The 19,808-nt window shown below is 42.3% G+C and overlaps 1 protein-coding gene across 1 annotated transcript; it reads left to right on the top strand.

The window, feature by feature from the left end:
• The first annotated feature begins 4,898 nt into the window (after window positions 1–4,898).
• Cblif (cobalamin binding intrinsic factor) lies at window positions 4,899–18,390 on the top strand. Its single transcript, XM_055614148.1, has 9 exons — window positions 4,899–4,977; window positions 5,653–5,829; window positions 7,090–7,203; window positions 7,582–7,722; window positions 9,134–9,315; window positions 12,822–12,999; window positions 13,968–14,169; window positions 15,435–15,553; window positions 18,329–18,390. The coding sequence occupies exons 1-9, from the start codon at window positions 4,899–4,901 to the stop codon at window positions 18,388–18,390; spliced, it is 1,254 nt and encodes a 417-aa protein (XP_055470123.1).
• Window positions 18,391–19,808: the final 1,418 nt, after the last annotated feature.

The following is a 19,808-nucleotide window of genomic DNA, read 5'->3' as shown; positions in this document are numbered from 1 at the left end:
TCAGTTACCAAGGACCATGCATGGAGATAACCTAGGACCCCTGCACAGATGTAGCCCATGGCAGTTTAGTGTCCAAGTGGGTTCCATAGTAATAGGAATAGGGACTGTCTCTGACATGAACTGATTGGTCTGCTTTTTAATTACCTCCCCCTGAGGGAGGAGCAGCCTTACCAGGCCACAGAGGAAGACAATGTGGCCACTCCTGAGGAGACCTAATTGACTAGGATCAGAAGGAAGGAAAAGAAGACTTCCCCTATCAGTGGACTTGGGGAGGGGCATGCATGCAGAGGGTGGAGGAAGGGAGGGATTGGGACAGGAGGAGGGAGGGAACCACAGGGGGGCTACAAAGTGAATAAAGTGTAATTAATAAATAATTAAAAATAATAATAATAAATAATAATAATAAAAAGAGATTCAGTTACAAGCTGTGTTTCCTGAGAATTTCTTTTAATGTGGTCCTGTGTAAAAACACTCCTCTAGGGCCAGGGTAAAGAATGACTCAGAGGGGGACAAAGGTAAATGCTCAGACACAGATTACAGTGTAATCAGTGGTGGATCAAACCGTGACAATGTTAACCTGAGAAAGAACAGTAAAGGGTGAAAAGCAGACCTAGCCCCACAGCATCTTCAGGAAAAGAGTTAGAGTGTTACTATGTAGCCTAATTTACAAATTCAGAAAATGGTAGCGACGGAAATGAATGAGCCTTGAAGTTGTTCCCAAACTCACACTCAACATCTACACTTTCCCATGTGCATTCCTTGAAGTGTGGCACTTGAGTTCTGCTTTCACTCAGGGACTCCCTGAATTTGATAGTGATGGGTACAACAACTGAGCAGGGAGATCATAGATAAGGTGCGCTAAGTTCTTAGCGTGAATACCTTGGCCAGGTTGGCCTGAGGTGAGGGGACTTGCGTGGGAGAAAGGGGAGCAATGACAAAGGCTGGAGAACATGGAATGCTGTTGGTCCTTTATGGCTGAGGTGTGCAGCGTGGCCAGCACAGGACCCTGGGAAGAGTAACAAGGCACCACGTGCCACATAAGCAAGGGTTCGGGACTGTTTGCTAACTCTGGACTTAAAACAGCAGCTTCTGATTTCTTTTTTTTTTTTTGGCTTATGATTTTTGTTGCACATTTGAGTCACCTGAAAGAGCTCTTAGTACACACTAACAACCAAGCTTCACCCAGACTACTTAATACAGAAACTGAAATGGGGAGAATGGTTTGGGGAACGTCTAATGGTCATCATGGGGAGAAATTTTCATCCAGCAACACTGCTCTGGCAAGGGATCACTTGCAAAGACCTTCTAGATCTGGGTGATCTGGCTGAAATGACAAACCTTTAATCCCTCCGGCTAAAATACAAACATGCCCTTAGTATACACTTTTAATCCCAAACAATGATGATAAAGTTGGTTTGTAGAAGAAAGCAGCCATGTTTGAAAGTGATATTTAATCGAGGAGCAGACAAAGTGACAAATCAGAGAAATATTTGATAGAATGAGTCAGAGATAGTATATGCCCAATTCTCATGAGAGCAGCACAGGAAAGACTTAAGGGAGCAGTGCAGAGAGAGAGCAGAGAGTTGAGTTAGTTTAGTTCCTGCAATTCATGCAGAGCAGGTCAGCAAAGGTAGTTGAAGCCAGAGAATAAGAAGAAGCCGGAAGATTAGAACAAAATGCCAGAGTTAGTTTGAGGCCAAACTGAAAAGCAGAGAGAAGCCAGTTTGAATCAGTCAGATTGGAGAGAAGTTTGAGCCAGAACAACTGCGTTGAACTAACCATCCAGAGTTCAGAAAGAACTAGAAAGGATGAGCTTACTCAGCTGTAAACCTCTGAGATGACAATTATATTTAGCAAATAAAAGTTATATTTACACGTCAGGTAATATTAATATACAACAAGGTAATTCTTTTTCTTTCTTCATTCTAATTTTGCTGTGACTTTTACATATCTGTACATAATGTACCTTGATCATTCACCCCACATTGCTTCTTGCTTCACCCCACTGCTCACCTCTTAACACCTTCCTCTTTTCACCTAGTTCTCCTTTCATGTCTTTCCTGTCTGTTTATGACGCAATGTGTTTCCTTAGGATTGCATGCAGGAATATGGGTGCAGAGCTTTTTACAGGAGCATGGGCCCCTTTTCAAGACTTTTTAAATAAGATGTAATATGATCACTCTTACTTTGGTCTTAGTATGTCAAAAATGCTCAGCTGGGGTAAAGAACCTGCAAGAAACTTTGAGAAGAAGAACTGCTTATCCCCCTGTGAGACTAGAATTCACCCCAAGCTGCTGTAGCTCTTCTCTTTCCCAGGCTGATACTGTCCTAACTTTTGAAACCTCATAATTTTGGCCCTTCAGCTGAACCTCCATTTACTGAATATGGAGGTGCTGTTCAGCAGAGCATGATGCTCTGCTCTGTTGGTCAAGTGATGGCTCCCCCCAAAAAAAATTCCAAGCAGCTGCTACATGACCTAACTGTCTAATCTAGCCTGTTCTTCCACAGTTGTGCTAAGAGTTCTCTCTATACCAGGCCTCTTGGACAAGGAAGGGAGCCCTGGTACTTTAGTAAAATGCAAATAGTCTTATCACTGTCTGACCATCTCATTGCTATTCCTTTCTTGGGCCTTTTCTTGGTTGCCCCTAAATAATGAGCTCCCTTTTCACCTGATAACAAAGTTCCATCATCCTGTCAAAGCCCATCTCAAGTACCCCATTCTCCGGTGAAAGCTTCCCTGGAAAGCTTCCCTGAAAGCTTCACCAAATGTTTATGAGCACCCCTCTTCTTTGAACTGGAGCCCTTTATTTAGAGAGTTTGTCCCAGGACTCCTTCTACTATAGTTTGGCTATCAACCATATCAGTGAGCACTACTGCTAAGTCAGGTACCTCCCTGAGCTGGGATTCAGAAGTAAATGTGGCAGAGACATCTGTTGTGTTGGGGAGGCCAGTGATGTGGTAAATGGCTTTCTATATCTCCATCCAAATTAGTTATAAGCTTCTTGATATAAGAAAAGGTTCATTATCTTTTGATTATATGACGACCCCAGTGTATCAGTGTTCAAATTGTGTTTGAACTTCCACTATATTAAAGAAAAGTCTCTCATTCTTTCACACTCTCTTTCTCTCCTAGGCCCTCTTTGTTGCAACCAACTTTTACAAAGAATATGAATGGAACTGTAGGCAAATTCAGGACACAATACTCAAGACCACTTCTCAGTAAATTTTCAATGCACCAATTTATGGAGCCCAGGTCCTACCTGGCTGCTAGGAAAGACCTCCTTGGATGTTAAAGGGGGGGGGTGCTCCTTGTGTTCATGGCTTAGGTATAAGCATTAAAGCTGCCTTTCAGCATAACATCCAAAGCATTTGGGGTGGCAGTGTCCTTGGCAACTCAAGGTAAGCCTCTAAGTAAATTGTAGTTCTTCCCAGATGGAACTCAGCTCTCATTACATCACCAGGAATTGGAACCAGTTGAGTGGTGAACATTGTTTTGGTTCACTCTGGTAATAGAGTTTGTAGTGAGAATTAAAAAACCCAATTGTGGCTGGATGTTGTACACCCATTATCCCAGCACTCAGGGAGGCAGAGACAGGTGGCTCTCTGTGAGGTCGAGGCCAACCTGGTATACAAAGCAAATCCAGGACAGTCAAGGTTACATAGATAAACCCTGTCTTGAAAAAAGAAAGAAAGAAAAAAAGAAAGAAAGAAAGAGAAATCCCAGTAGGACTTAACCATTCCTCTGCCTTAGGGTCTGTCTACAAAGCTACAATGATCATGTCATCTGGGGCCAACTTCATCTCAAAGTTCAACTGGGAAAGGGTCTGCCTTCAGGTTTATTCATGTGGATGCTGACAGTGTTTCCCCCTATTTCTGGGTGCTGGCTGGAGACTTTTCTCACTCCCTTACCTTGTGGGTTTTCTCCATAAGGTAGCACATAACTGGGCAGCTGGATTCCTCAAAGGAGACTTACAGAAACTCAAGCAAGAAGAGAGTCAGACTCTTATAACCTCATTCTATTACTCTTTCTGCATTCGTTCTCAAGAACTGACAGCAACCAACGCAAAACCCACAGGAACACTGAACCACATATGTACCAGAAGGTTGGGCATGGACCATGATAGATGTTACCCAATGTATCCCTATAGGTGATCCATGCTCTCACCTCACAAAGACATCAATTCCCCCTGAAAACATGGGAAGGACTTTAGAGCCTGTGCTTTGTGTATGTTCAGTAAGTCATACATTCCAGCCACAACTACTGGAGAGACTTGAAAAAATAGACAAAGTTCCATCTCCTTGGAGCAGGTATTCTAGCAGACAAAACAGAATAACCAACAACCCAAGATATGCCGAAGAGTGATGAGTCACAGCAGGTGTGGTTGGTGTCAGGGTAAGGTTGTCATACATGAAGTGGACTGAAAGGTTCATCTCACCAAAGAGCCTAAAAGAGTGTGCCCTGCACAATTAAATGAGCTGATGCATACCAAACACCTAAACCTTAACAAAACCATTGCAGATAAGCATCAGGAGGCTATTGACCTAGAAGAAGTTCTGGCTATCACACATGAGCCGAATTTCCTACCTGTAATTACTCAGGAATTTGTTAAGATACTCATTGTCTTTGCTGCATTACCCAACTCTCAGGTTCTTAAATCCTTCTTCTACCTATGAGGTACCTTTACATATCATGGAGGACAGTAAGTAAACTCAGATAAGTAAACTCAAATGGGAATGGGCTGTATCAAGATAGGAGGGGTCAGCATAAGTAATTAGGAGAGGCTGGATCTGGAGCAGACTTTTATAAAAATAAGTGCACACAAGAGAAGGTAGAGGAACACTTCATTATCATATACTAGTGTTTGTGAAAGGGGGACGTTGGACAGCACAAGTGTGGCATGGCTTGGCTTACCCTCTGCTTCCTAAATGTCCTCTGGGCTGTGGCAGGAACCAGCACCCGAGCCCACAGCTCTTGCTGTAAGTATGGTGATTGCTCTAAGGACAAAGAAGCGCTCTCCCTTCAGAGAGGCAGAGATTTCAAGCACAGTTCTGATGAGAAAGAGGAGAGACAGAAGTCACTATTGGAGTTCTGAAGAAGTGGGCATCTGTAAGGGTGGAGATATGTTCATCTCTCATGACTTCACAGCATGATTTTCTGAGAGTCAGGTCAATGTGTTTTTATAGAGATGGAATTAGGACTGCAGGAATGTTGGTTGCTGGAACAAGATAGATACTTAGTGGTAACTAAGACCACATGAGAGGTTTAAATATTGGCTGAGGGCAGATTATGCCTCAAATCATCAATATTCTTCATGGAAGAGTGGAGGGAAATGAATGTAAAAGAAATCAGTGCCTTCTAGAAAATGGTTAGAACTCATGCCATATACCGCTGAGTTACTGCTTAAAGTTAGCACATGAAAATTTCACTTTAAACATAGAGATTGTTGGAGAAGATGTAAGGACTAACGAGCCTCTAAAGAAAAAAAATGTTGATATGTCCTGCATTCCTCTTCCATCACTTGATCCCCAAAGCTCTCAAACCTTGTGCTAAAGGACCTAAAAGACACAGGAATTATGTTTCTTGAAAGGGGGTGAGGGCTGAGGGGATGAGGAATGAGTGGTGGTTTGTAGCAAATGGCTTTCTCTTCTCAGCTGTCCCCCCAGACCAGCAGCCCTGGGTCGATGGCCTACAAGTGCTCATGGAGAACTCGGTGATTGAGTCAGACTTCCCAAACCCCAGCATCCTGATTGCCATGAACCTGGCCGGCACCTACAACCTGGAGGCCCAGAAGCTCCTGACTTACCAGCTCATGGCCAGTGACAGTGCAGGTCAAACACTGGAGCCCCTCCCTGCAGCCTGAATCTTCCACACACAAGCTAGCCCTGACCCCAGCTCTGTCCTTGCCCACCCTTGTGCTGCTTCCAATGACACTTCATTCGCTTTTCCTTACACAGCAGCAGAGCATCTGTAACTAAACATACATGACATCAGAAGAGTCGGGGAAGAGGGCAGAGATGCCCAGGGAGCACCAGACTCACTGTGAAAATCAGGGCTTCTGGTTCTAGACCTGCTGCTTATGAACAAGGCACTGGATACCAACTACTTGCCTTGCCCTCTGAGGGGCAAACAATAATAATAGACACAGGAATGATAAAGGGTGGGGTTGGCTTACTTCATGGGAATTGCCTTGAGGCTCAGGGTACATGACCAAGTTTACTCTCTGCCTATGCGCTGCCATAGACTTGAATTGATGTTCTCACTTCTTTCTAAACAGATGCCAGTGATTCTTCTAGCATACATTAATTATGCGGAAAAAATTAGTTTCATTATGAAGTCATTGAGTCAGTACAGACAACACTAGATTCAATGTTTCCTCAAGGTTTTATTTCCAAATTTCTTTCTTTGGGAAAAAAAAAAAAGAGAGAGAGATTTTAAAACGATGTGAATGCACAGATGAAAAACCCAAATCCAAGTGCTCTGGATGTGAGGCGGGGCATACTGTGTGGGGTGACACACACCTGTAACCCCAGCAGGCAGCAGGACCATCTCTGAGCTCCCAGCCAGCCAGAGATGTAAAGAGACAGGGCAGAAGAAAACAGACGGGCTAGTGGCAGGGCTCCCTGGCGAAAGGCACTGGCTACACAGGCTTTGGAGGCTGAGTTCCCAGAATCTAAACAATATTATAGGAAATAACTGACTCCACACAGATCTCTTTCAAACTACACACATGTTGTGGCTTGTGCGTGCACACGTGTGTGCCTGTGTACACACACATACACACATATACCCAAGAACACTAATAACTAGTAGCAATCATAAAAATACATTTTTAAGTTTAAAAAACAAATGCAGGTCGGGTGTTGCGGCGCATGCCTTTAATCCCAGCACACGGGAGACAGAGGCAGGCAGATCTCTTTTCGAAGACAGTTGTGTGAGTCCAGGACAGCCAGGGCTCTGTTACGCAGAGAAACCCTGTCTTAAAAAAAATTTTTTTAATTAAAAAAAAAAAAAATGCAGTACTCAGTCTAGCCTTTGGTGGCACCTTGCCTGAGATGCCTGCCACGGTCATCCTGTTCTCTCTTCCATAGACCTGACAATCGGGCAGCTAGCTCTCACCGTTATGGCTCTGACTTCCTCCTGCCGAGATCCGGGAAGTAAAATGTCCATTCTGCAAAGAAAAATGGAGAGCTGGACACCTTCAAGTAAGACTTCATGGGGAGGGGACGGGGGGAGTGGAGTGCAAAGCCCTTCCTGAGAATTTTCAGCCCGGAAAGGAAGATTATGGAAGTGGGAAGAGTGAAAAGTTAGGGTGCTCAGGCAGTGCCACCACTGAGAGCCAAAATGAGCTAGACAAGCCGATTCCCCCCACCATCTGTCTGGAGTCAGCACCATCCCTCTTCTCTTCAAATGCCAGATGACATTCTCACTCTGAGAAACACCGACATCATCCTTTGCCAATATTGTGTCTTTCTATGGTGACAGATTTTCTAATGGTTTCTACTTAAGAGCTTTGGCCGACGTTACTCGAAAGTCTCCAGTGTGGAAAGTTAATCAAACAATGGTTCTCTGTCTCTTCTGAGGTCCCGGTGCTGAAGCGTCAGCTTTCTATGGACCTGGTCTGGCGATCCTTGCACTGTGCCAGAAGAACTCAGAGGCAACCTTACCCATCGCAGTACGCTTTGCTAAGACCCTGATGATGGAGTCCTCTCCCTTCAATGTGGGTAAGCTGTTGTCATCAGACAGTGACTGAGGCTGAGAATATCAGGGTCACAGTAGGTGCTGATGGCTAGGGTGCTGATGGTGCAAGGGGGCGGTAATACAGGAGAGGAGGTGGAGCCGAGATGCAGGTGGCTGTGAATGAAAAACTTTGAACCAGTGTTTCTTGGACATATGAGTTAGGGGCAGAGCTCCACTAGGACAATAAACACGTCACACAAGTCATGAGTTATTTTCAAAGAAAATGGAGATGTCTGGCCTTAGCCTTACCTTGTACTCCATGTTACTGATTCTCCCATGCTCTGTATTTCAAGATGTTTCTCCTTTTCCGTCCAAATGTCCTTTCTATAAACAGCTATTTTCTCAAACCAACACAGGGACCATCTTTTTCCTTTGCTTCACTCACATTGTGAAAGGGAACCTTTTCCTCTCTGGTGCTATTTCCCTCTTTTGGCCTTTCTATGTGAAATGCTCTCTCCTCTGTTGGTGCCCCTGGCATGGACTCACTGTCATAGCCCTCAGCCACTCTTTAAGCAATAGCACCGTCTCAGGCTTTCACCCATATCCTCAGGCCTCGACAGCAAGCTTTTTCCTTTTACTCTCAGACAAGCAGGTAGACACAGTCTAGAATGCTTCCCAGGAATCAAGAACAGACTGATATCCCTCTCATCCAGAACCTCCCACATGGTTGGGGCATTTCTGTCAGTTTAGTAACTGTGGTGGACGTCTTTATCTTCAGGTGTCAACAACACTGTCACTCTTAATGGACCTATGAGACTTCAGATGCAGTGGGAAGGGCGGTCCGATGAAAGTTGCCATCTTGATAGCATTTTACCTGTTCAGGACTTGTCAGAATTTGCTCCTTTAGGCCATACATGTTTATCACACGCAGATAATAAAAAGTCCCTGTGATAGGCACTATAGGGGATGCAGAATCCCACTGCCCAAGCATCCACAGATCCCAGGAACCACAACATGTGACCCAAAATGCTGACAGAGCAAAAGAGGCATAAACCTCAGATACTCAAGAGACTCACACTGCTATGCTGGCAAGACCAAGATGGCTTCACTGAGCAGGGTCATGGCTGGCCTTCCAGAACTGCTGACATCTCAAAAGATCAGCATTGAGATGAGAGAGGTGGGATTTAACACACTGCCATTTACAGTACTTAAAGTCTGGGGCTGTTGAATTATATACGTTTATTTTTAAGTCTGGCCCTGCTGCTTACTGACTGCATCGCCTTGGGCAGTTCTTTGCTTTGAGCAAAAGCATTTTCTTATCTCTTAAATAAAGGTAGGTCCCATCCCACATGTGATCCCAAGAACTACAGAAGGTCCTGTAAGTCACAATAGGCACCTGATGAAGACTGGCTGAGTGGTGATTTGGGTGGGGTCTGTGTCCCTTCTGCCTTCCAGACACAGGAGCAGTAGCAACCTTGGCCCTGACCTGCATGTACAACAGGATTCCTGTGGGTTCTCAGGAAAACTACAGAGCCCTGTTTGGTCAGGCACTGAAGGCTATTGTAGAGAATATCAGCTTGAAGATCAAAGCTGATGGCATCATCGGAGACATCTACAGCACTGGCCTTGCCATGCAGGTAAATGCATCCTATGTGCCCTTAATCTAAGACAGACTAATAACCCTGGACTCTAGGACCAAGGGACTTTGTGTCTACTAAGATGCCTGGAAAAGCCCAACTAATGTGATTTGGGGTCAATTCCTGAACTATATTGCCTCTATCTTTTGTTAGGTTTCCACTAACAAAATAGAGGTGTATGCTAGCTCACAGAAGAAAAAAAAATGTGAAGACAAGCCTAACTTTCCTTCCTTGGAAAAAATACGAAACAAAGAAATCAATAATTTTGAGAGCTTATTATCAGTAATGACCAGTTTACTAATAATAGCCATACATTATTAAAAGTTTGGTATATACATACTGATATGAAAGCAGGTCTTCCAAAAATGTTGATGGAATTTTTTGCTTCAAACTTACCAGGAAAGTCTTCTTTTCTTACTTCTTATCTTTACCCACAAAAAGTTGGTTTGTATTCAAAATTATATAAGTAACCCAAACTTCATTACTTACACACACACACACACACACAAATAATAAAAATGACTTAGTAAATAGTAAGCCAAGTCTGTTTCTCAGCTGAGTCTATGGAAAGCAGCTGTACCCCTGAAGGTGGGGAGAGATTAACAACTAAAACCAGAAGTTACAAAGTCACAAGTATTCACACCCTCTACTCATGCTGAGATACGGGTGGTCTAAAGTTCCTAAGCATTCTAGGAGATTAAGAGAAAAACCTGACTGCCAACTTCAGAAACCCCAGGAAAAGGAGAGGGCTGGAGCCCTAAGCTTTGTATAGCTCTGGGCTACTAGGAGAAGAACACCGTCTCCTAGGAGAAAAGCAGAGATTGGCATTGGTACTCTCCACACTCTAAAAATCAGAGAGCAGAGTCCAAACAGCATACGGCAATGTCAAGGGTAAGAATGAAGACTAATCACCCGGCTTCCTTGCCATGGTCACTGCAATCTTCTCATGAAACGAAACTACTTCCCCATGGCTGAACCACACAACCCCTAGAACTCAGGTCTAGGAATTTCTGTGGAAAGCAGGCAGCCTGAAGGAATGAGCTTAAGACGGGGGCTGGCAGGGCGAGGTCACTCACTTAGACTTGTTTAAGGTTTCTGGTTGCTTTAGTGCCAGATGCAGAACTGTTTGCTTTGCTGCATTGGCTTTGGAATTCTATTTGAGATTTCATCACTTTCTAGGTACACTCTGACAGATAATACCTGAGAATAAAAGCTTTTCTGATCAAAAGGTATCCATATCCAGGTACCACTCAATGTAGATTTCTTGTCACTAAAGACACATACTTCTCCCTATCTGCCTACCTACACACATATCTGGACTTTACCCAGAAAGCCTGAAAATTCAGATCAACAGGTGTCTAATCTATAACCTTTATGTAATCTGAAAAGTTGTGGTGTTGAGATCAAAGGGTTCTACACCCATAACAATGGGGCTTGAATTTCAAATCTAGCCCCATCCAGGACAAATGTTGACTTTTCTTGCATTTCATTTTCCCCATAAAAGCAAGGCTACAATCAAGTTGAACGACATGTGAAATACAAAACCATCTCAGGCACAGTGCCATGCCCGCTCACTGTTCCTGGACTCTCAGCAGGACAGGAGTGCTAGCAAACCTTTCCAGCCATTGTTCACTCATCCCCTTCCTGAGTGACAGTGTCCTTGGGTAACAGAGACACCCTCAAGCCTTCCTAAAGGCACTTCTCCTCCGAAGCTTCTCTTTCTTCCATCACTGTTCTGCTGCACACAAATTTCCTCTAGTAGGAACCGACATTGACAAGGAGTCTGGTAAGATTCTTCATACAGAGTTAGCGACTATTTCTGACAACTTAACACTCTACCATGTTGGTATGTTTTGTTCCAAAGGGAAAATATATCACAATAGAAGCTACTGTTACTGAGGAGTATCTACCTGATGCTGCTTAGACTAAACTGCCTTGTAAAGTGCCCTCTATGGAAAGTGACAGTTGCTAAAGTTATCAGGGTGACCGACCATTCCTGTCACAAATGTCAAAGTGTCCACACTGCTCTCTGTAGCTAAGACATCCATCTGCAACTCCCTTCTACCTTCTCCCATTTTCTCTTCCCAGCTTCACGTAAATCTGTCATTAGTCAACTGCTCGCCACCACACTTGGTAGCTCTCGTTAGTGTGACTGTAAAGGAAGGGAGGATGCAATGATAGTTTTCCACAGTCTGCCTTGCAAGATGTTTTTCCACGCTTTCCTACTGGACCCTCAAATGATATACCCCAAAGCCAAGCAATATTTATATTTTCTAATTTACCCCAGAGATTTAAAAAAATGGCAAGAGTAAATAATTTGTTTGGTATAGTAATACAGACTCATTTTGCAAGTACCAAAAGCCCAGTTTTTTTAAATGCCAATTTAATATTTCGCATACCTAGGGAAATCCAAGGCTAGATGAAGTCGTTTCAAGAATAACAAGAATAAAGAGATCAAATGATAACATCAGGAACCACCCTTAGTTGTCTCTCATTCCTAGTTTCACACATCCTCTCCTTCTGTGTGGAAGGTAAGGAAGGTGGTTAATGACAGCTTGGTGTTCGCTCTTACAGTCCTAGTTGAAATACAGGAGCAGGAGAAATGCTTTTCTCTTTCAGTACTGGTGTGTCAGGAAAGAACTGATTGGTGCATGGATTCACCAGTCACTGTTCCCAAGGAGACCAGCGCAGCCCAAGCCATGACTCCATCCCAAGGCCAGGGTTGCGGAGACTATGGCTGATAGTCCAGACATAGACACAGGCTTTGGGGGAAGTTCAGCAAAAGATATAACCACACAAATCAAAAGCAGTCAGCTGCATGTGGCAGTACAGGTTGCCCTAGACCGCAGCTCCTTCTAAGGCTTGCTTTGCTACCCTGTTCCACAGCTAAAAACTATCCATGAATACAGAAGAGCTGGCAGTATTTCCTGACTCTCATCATAGACCAGATAACTGTGCAGGAGCCTTGTTGGTTTGTTTTCATTATTTTATTTTTATCTTATGTGTTAGGGTGTTTTGCCCACCTGCATATCTATGCATCACATGTGTGCCTAGTATCTGAGAAGTCCGTAAGAGGGAAAGGCCATGAGAGTACGATGGATGCCCTGGAAGTGGAGTTACAGATGGTTGTGAACTGTCAGTGGAATCTGGGAATCCTCTGGAAGTGCATCCTATGTGCTAACCACTGAGCCATCTCTCCAGCCCCTCATTATTTATTTCTTTCAATAACCTTTTGGTTGTTACAGTGATCCAGAAAACTTCACCCATGGCCTCATGTATGCTAGGCAAATACCTTGCTGCTGTGCTACCCTTCCAGTCCTTCTGTGACTATCATGGGACAGATGCTGTGAAAGACAATCACAATTTCAAGCTTTGTGCTGCCTCAGTTTGGATTCTGGAAGATCATAACGTTTAGCAATCAAGTTGCCCCTCGTACCTAATCTTTCCTATCTCCCTTTCTCTCTTCCTCTCCCTCTCCTTGCTCATGCCCACCCCCTTTATCCTAGGCTCTCACTGTGACACCTGAGCAACCTACCAAGAAGTGGGACTGTGAGAAGACTATCAATACAATACTCAATGAGATTAAGCAGGGGAAATTCGAAAACCCCATGTCCATTGCCCAAATTCTTCCCTCCTTGAAAGGCAAGACTTACCTAGATGTGTCCCAAGTAACTTGTGGTTCTGGTAAGAACTTTTCAATGACATCCCCTTCTTATGTCATAAATTTTCTACTTATAGTACAATGGCATGAGGCTTGATATTGAGTAGCATATGATTTACCCCACATGGGTAGAGCTAAAACTTATCCCCAATCCCAAGCATGTGAACTAGCACACAGCCAAAGTGTCCAGCCTTCAGAACTCAGCTCCTTACACTGAACACTTACTTTCAGGAGGTAGAAGTCACCATAAGGAGCTTCATTCATTCCACACTGCCAAATAGCACCATGTCTTCTCTGCTCTGTACAAAGTCAGAAGACAGACATACAAACAAAACTAGTCCTTACAGTAATGAAATCATGAAATCGGCATTAGGTAGAAATCATTGCCATCTACATTGCATAAGAACAAAGAGGAAGCAGAGGAGGAGACTAAGAGCCATTGTTTATTTTATTTGGTGGGTTAAAAAGGCACAGGTGAAGTTCATCCAAACCTTAAAGATCTAATAATAACAGCCTGCCACTCGTTACTTTATAGCATCTTGGTATCCGATCTAACACCATACTGAAATATTTAAAATTCAGATTGCCCATGCAGAGCCTTCCTAAAACTTTTGTCATTCTGAAAGAAGACTCGGAAATCAATTCCTTCTTTCTTAACAAATGCTTCCTCTTGCATTCAGTAGCCCTATTTGACAGGAAGGACTTATAGCCTCCCTGTAGACTTCAGTGCAGATCTACAGGAGCCCAAGTTAAGCAAAGCCATTCCCATGAAGTATTAACACCCTAGCCTCACTGCCTAGGATGCTTCCCAGTGACAGCACAAGTTTAACATGGAGTCCTTGCCAGGATTCAAGAGTAGTCGTCCAAGTGATTAAAGATTACTATTTTTTTTTAAATCTTTTCTGAGATATATTGCCAATAACAATGCCTTTTGCATCCATAACTCAAATTCCAAAATCTTTGATAAACTTGGCCTTTTTGCTCCTCACAGATCATGAAGTACCACCAACCTTAGCTGACTATCCTACCCCCGTCCCCACCTCATTATCTAACATCACTGTTGTATACACCATAAACAACCAGCTGAGGGGGGTTGATCTGCTCTTCAATGCGACCATCAAGGTTAGTGTGAAAAGCGGATCTGTGCTACTTGCTGTCCTAGAGGAAGCGCAGCGCAAAAACTCCATGTTCAAGTAAGTGAAGTGATGATGTAATCCCCAAGCCTGACTTAAATTCCCAGAATTCCCCCTCCCCTCCTCTCCCTCACTCTCTCCTTAAGATCACATAATATCTAACCAATAGAGTTCAGAGCTAAGCTTGGATCTGACTGCCTTTAAATTCATGTTCTACCCACTATCCTGTTAAGAAAGACTATAATATGGAAATGGATCACATTTGGAAATGTCAACCGTTTGCAAAAAGAGGAAGCAATAGAGGAAGATAGGGAGGTAGGTCACAGTTTAGGAGGACTCAAGGGACTGTGCCAATGCATGGAAAAGAGAAGAGGACACTTGATGGACAATCCCTCTGGACATACTTTACAAGTTTAGCATTTAATATTGCCTGAATATTCTTCTGTCGGTAAATGTAAAAATGACACATAGAAACCTGGAGAGAAAAAAAAAAAAACATAAAGAATAAATTGTCTCCACAACAACAATATAAGCAGTTATTTAATAATCTGGTGGAATTTTTTTCTATGCACAGTAGAAACAGCTGTGATTCATCAAATTCATGGGCTGGCATATTTTTCTCTAAAATGTATGTCTCTTGTTTCCTAAGATTTATTCTATTTTTAATTATGTGGGAAGTGAGTATGTACATGTGAGTGCAGGTACCAATGAAGGATGGAGGCACCAGATCCCATGATTCTTTGCATAAGGTCCTTCAAGAATTCGGATAGCACTATAGTCGATCAATAACAGAATGAACCACATACGATCCTCATGCACACTGTCCCCTATGGTAGCTACTCCTTCTATTGCCATTCAATAGTCTATACAGGAAAACCTTGGACTCCAACTGAGCCATGGAGACGTGTGTAGTATAACGAGTAGAAGTGTTTACTTGTACATACATGGAGGTGCTCATTAGTCTGGAGTCCTTACCATACCAAACAGAAACAAACCCATGGGATCTGGTAAAACACATACTGTGCAGACCAAATTGTTTGTCCCAAATAACATAGCCATAAAACATGAATATCTAAATATGGAAATGCCTGTTAACTCACTCAAGTAAAAACACAAACCAAAACCCTTTAAATTATCTATTAATTGGAATTCCATTTTAAATGGAATAATTCTATACTCATTAGTCACTTGTATTTTCTCGTATTTTCTCTTCTAAACATTACTTTTACCTGCTCTTTATTAAAGCATTTAAACATCTGTCCCTCCATCTTGCAGCCTGTTGCCTGGCTTCAACCTGGTGTTAGTCATTCACATTTTATTTTTAGATTTGAAACCACAATGACATCTTGGGGCCTTTTGGTCTCTTCTATCAACAATATCGCTGAAAATGTTAATCATAAAACATACTGGGAGTTTCTTAGTGGCAAAACACCTTTGACTGAAGGTAAGAAAAGCAAAGGAATGTATTTTTCTTCTAGTTGGAAAGCTACATTTACTAATTCTCTAATTAATGTATTTGGCAAATATGATACTGTAATTCTTATAATGAGGGTATATATATATATATCAAAACATATATATATATATGGGAATTGATTGTCATATGTAGTCATTACATAAATACCCTGCAATTATTAGTGACTCTTTTTACAGGAAGTAACTAAATCCAACAGCTATGATGTGGATTATATACATTGGTGATTAACTCCAAGACACCAAAAAGGCATTAGTTTAGCATTAAAGAAAGAAATAAAAACACTTCCACTTGAAGCCATTTCACCAAAAGTGACTCCAGATTTAAATTCTCTACTTCATCAAACCCATGTCTTTCATCTTTTATCTTTCTGTTACATGAATGTGAATCTGTGCTTGCCTGAAGAAGGCTATCTTGTCAATTTGTCTGTCCCTGTGTATCTGTCATGTGTCTGTGTATGTATGTCTGTGTGTGTCTGTCCCTCACAAAGGACTTCACTCTGTCTTTACTGAACAGCACATAGAGCATCACATGGGGAGGGAATGGGATACTTTAAAGAAATCTTTAACAGTACTGCAGACATCAGTGTTTATCAACCAATTTCCATAAATAGATGCTTTCAAACTTCATGGTAGATTTTAGGAAGTTGCTTTCAACTTCCTATTTGCTGCTTTCAGTAAATGATACACATGCATTGTTCTGAGTCTGGGCCATGGAAGAGTATTTAAGATTACAGCTATGCATTATATCAGGTTGTAAAGGTTGATTACATGGGAAATTCAAGCCAAGTATGTTGATTCTTACACTGCTCTTTAAGGCAGGTTAAGCAAAAAGGCTGAGTACACAGTAAGATAGCATTCTCAAGTCTTAGGTGACCTCAAGGTATATTATTAACTCCAGTAGAGAGGTCCAGCAAAAACTCCAGTCTTTTCATATGTAAGAGACATATCAAAACATTGCCTCACCACTAGGGGTGACACTAGGTGTCAAAGGCACCTGTACGAAACATGAGCCTAGAATTCGACAGAACAGAAATCAAGTCCAGGCTTCCAAACTCTAGGACTAGTGAGTTCTCTAATATAGCTTCAGCAAAAATTCAGCAATCACCCTCTGTTTAGTTTCTCATAAAAAGAATGTTTGTAACTATGCATTTATGCAGTAAGCATGGTAAGTATGAAACACAGACTCCAGCGAAACCTTAATATTCCTGACAGTTTTGCCTAAATGTTGAAATTTCTTCCCACTTAAAGAGCACTTGGGCATGGTTGTGTCTCAGGATCATGTTAACCTGACACTGAGTGTCACCGTGAAGAGCACTGTGAATCCAAGCAGAGTCACAGGAGGCCAAAGCTGTATCCTGAAGGCTCCATCCTCCAGTTTTACCATGGGAGAGATGGTTTGCCTGCTTGCCATAACCATATAGTTAGGGAAAACTGGCCAGTCAGAATTCATGAGCTGCAGCAACAGGCTTTGCAGAAAGTTCCTCTCATAATCACAGTCTACATTACACAAGTAAGGAATCAGTCTATAAAATGGAAATACCATTCCTTGGGTTATTGTGAGGAATAGAAAAATGTTTAAAATTATTAACTTCAGTGTCATTTACAGAGTATGTGTTCAAAATGGTTGTTGTTATTGTCATTTTCCCACCACCTTGATCTCAAGAGATTACTTTGGCATTTTAAAGGGCTTATTCCTCAGGTCTGCCAATTACTTCTTTTTTCTGGGAGCAAGGACAGTAAAAGTAAAGATATCAAATTCAAAAACATTTGTGTATGAAACTGTCATATTTCCTGTTGCCTGAACTACCTAAAGGATAAAATATATCAACATCCCCTATCTTTCTTATCATGAAAATTCTCAGCTATTGACTTTCTCATTTCTTACAAAATCTTCCAAAAATAAGTGAGAGTCTTCCTTAAATACTTTAGGCCTATTTACTGAATGGTTCCTATGTGCCAGATACTGCACATGGGATAACATTTCAGAGAGAATATTTAACAATTTTTTTTCTACATGAGAGAAAAGAGACTGATATATCTCAAGGGGTTTTCCCCAAAAGATATGCTCCACAAAATGGTAACCTAAAGTCTGAAAATGAGAAATCCAGATATTTGTTAAGCAAGATATAAAGCAAATACAAGAGGAAATATAATATCTTTACCCAAAAAAAAAAGAAGAGGGGAAGGAGAGAGAGAAAAAGGAAGGGAGGAAGGAAAGAAGGAAGGAAGGAAGGAAGGAAGGAAGGAAGGAAGGAAGGAAGGAAGGAAGGAAGGAAGGAAGGAACCAGGCCCACCCTAGGGACTGGAGAGATAATGTCATAGTTAAAGGTACCTACTGCTCTTGCACAGCACCTCCACATGTGTGTGTGTATGTGTACATGTGTGTATATGTGTGTGTGCGTACACACACATACATACACAAATAATAAACAAATCTTTTTTAAAAGAAAGAAAGAAATCCTTAGGCTTGGTGACCTGATTTTGAGTCCTGGGACCCACATGATAGAAAGAGAGAATCAGCTCTCTCTGACCTTCCCATTCATGTACCCACACACACACACACACACAAATAAATAACAATAATAAAAACATTTTAACAGATATCCTTACACATCCAAAATTCATAGTTCTGCCCACTTCTCTCTCTGCTGATCTTACACTTCTGCGTTCTTAATGGGCTGGTGTTTTGGCATGGAAAGTTTACGGACATGGTGGACACTTGTTGTCTTCTGCCTCTTTCCAGGGGTCGCTTACTATATTCCCTTCAACTATGAGCACATCACAGCCAACTTCACGCAGTACTGAGAAGTGTCTTCTGTTGCATGTGGCCAACGGATGAGAGGCTTTATTTCTCACTTCACTTCAACTCTATGCCAGAAAAAGTGTATGTTAACAATGCTACTCAGTTCCTGATAAAATGCTACTGTATTCCTGAACCACTTTGTGGAAAAAATGATGCCAAGTTCCTGGGGTACCCCCCATGGTGACTCATGAAATAAAATTTCTGGTTTCTCAAAAGAGACTGTCAGTTATCATTTATATGTATGGCAAGGGAGAAGGGAAGCCTCCATGATATTTGGAGAAGCCTCCATGATATTTAATCTTCTAGACTAAACAACACTCACTACTTCTACAGAAGAACTATGAAAACTCCTATTTGAATTTCTTATACTAAGTGCTCCTTTGCAACTCACCTACTACAAACATACAGACATGTCTGTATGTTTGAATGAAATGAAAAGAATTTTTCCATATGTAATTCCAGAACGGTTTTTGGCTCAGTAAATGATGTCCTAACTTCTAACATTTTTCTGGGTAAATTCATGTTCTAAAATGTTGGGGAGGGGGTCAGAGAGATGGCTTGGGAGTTAAGAGCACTTGGCTGCCCTTCTACTCTCAGCACCCACATGGCAGCTCACAATTTTCTATACCTCCAGTTCCAGGCAATCCAGCACCCTCTTTTTTCCATGGGTACTGCATTCACATGGTGCACAGACATACTTCTGCTGGGTCTGGGTCTCTCTCCTGGGTCGAGAGAATGATTGGTGGGGAAAGTGCACATTGTGCAGTCATGAAGAACTAAGTCTGGACCCCCAGAACCCACCTAAAATAGTCAGGCGTGGGATCATGTGGTCCCAGTAGTAGCAGTGCTGGTCCACAACACCAGTACTGAGGAAAAAGAGACAGGCACGTGCCAGGAGCTGACTTCCCCATCAGTCTAACCTAAACAAAAGGATCCAGTTTCAGCTAGAGACCATGCCTCAGAGACTAAGATGGAGCACAGGTTATCAAGCAGCTGATGCTGGTCCCTGGCCTCCACGTGTGCACACATGGACAGGCACACCCAAACATGTACGCCCACATAAACCAAACATACACAAAAATCAAGCAATAGTATTCAAACAGTGTGAGAAGAAATCTAGATTGGAAACCAAAAGACTCTGAGCCACCATTCCGTACATGCCTGTAAAAAACACACCGACTGACCTAAAAACACCAGTTTCCTCAATGGTAAAGAGAAGCCTGGTCTAGCCTTAGTCTAGAAAAAGTTAAAGAATTGTCATCCCAACACATATGAGGGTGCAGAATCCAGGCTGGGGCATACCCTCAGAAAGAAAAGAAAGGGAAGCAGAGAGAACCTTTAAAATATGCACATTGTTTAAAAGAAGATGCCTACAAAAACATACCAACTGAAATTAAAAAAAAAAAAATTAACTGATCAC

Source organism: Psammomys obesus, unplaced genomic scaffold (assembly GCF_907164565.1).
Source record: "Psammomys obesus unplaced genomic scaffold, mPsaObe1.curated_primary_1811, whole genome shotgun sequence".
In the NCBI taxonomy this organism is placed as follows: domain Eukaryota; kingdom Metazoa; phylum Chordata; class Mammalia; order Rodentia; family Muridae; genus Psammomys; species Psammomys obesus.
The sequence above is the reverse complement of the archived record's forward strand: the minus strand, read 5'-3'. Positions and strand labels throughout refer to the sequence as shown.

Bases quoted from the DNA above. Each gene is read 5' to 3' on its own strand.
- Cblif (XM_055614148.1), top strand. From the start codon at position 4,899: ATGGCTTGGCTTACCCTCTGCTTCCTAAATGTCCTCTGGGCTGTGGCA. The intron at 5,830-7,089 runs GTCAAACACTGG...TCTCTTCCATAG, and splicing joins CATGGCCAGTGACAGTGCAG to ACCTGACAATCGGGCAGCTA. The intron at 7,204-7,581 runs GTAAGACTTCAT...GTCTCTTCTGAG, and splicing joins GGAGAGCTGGACACCTTCAA to GTCCCGGTGCTGAAGCGTCA.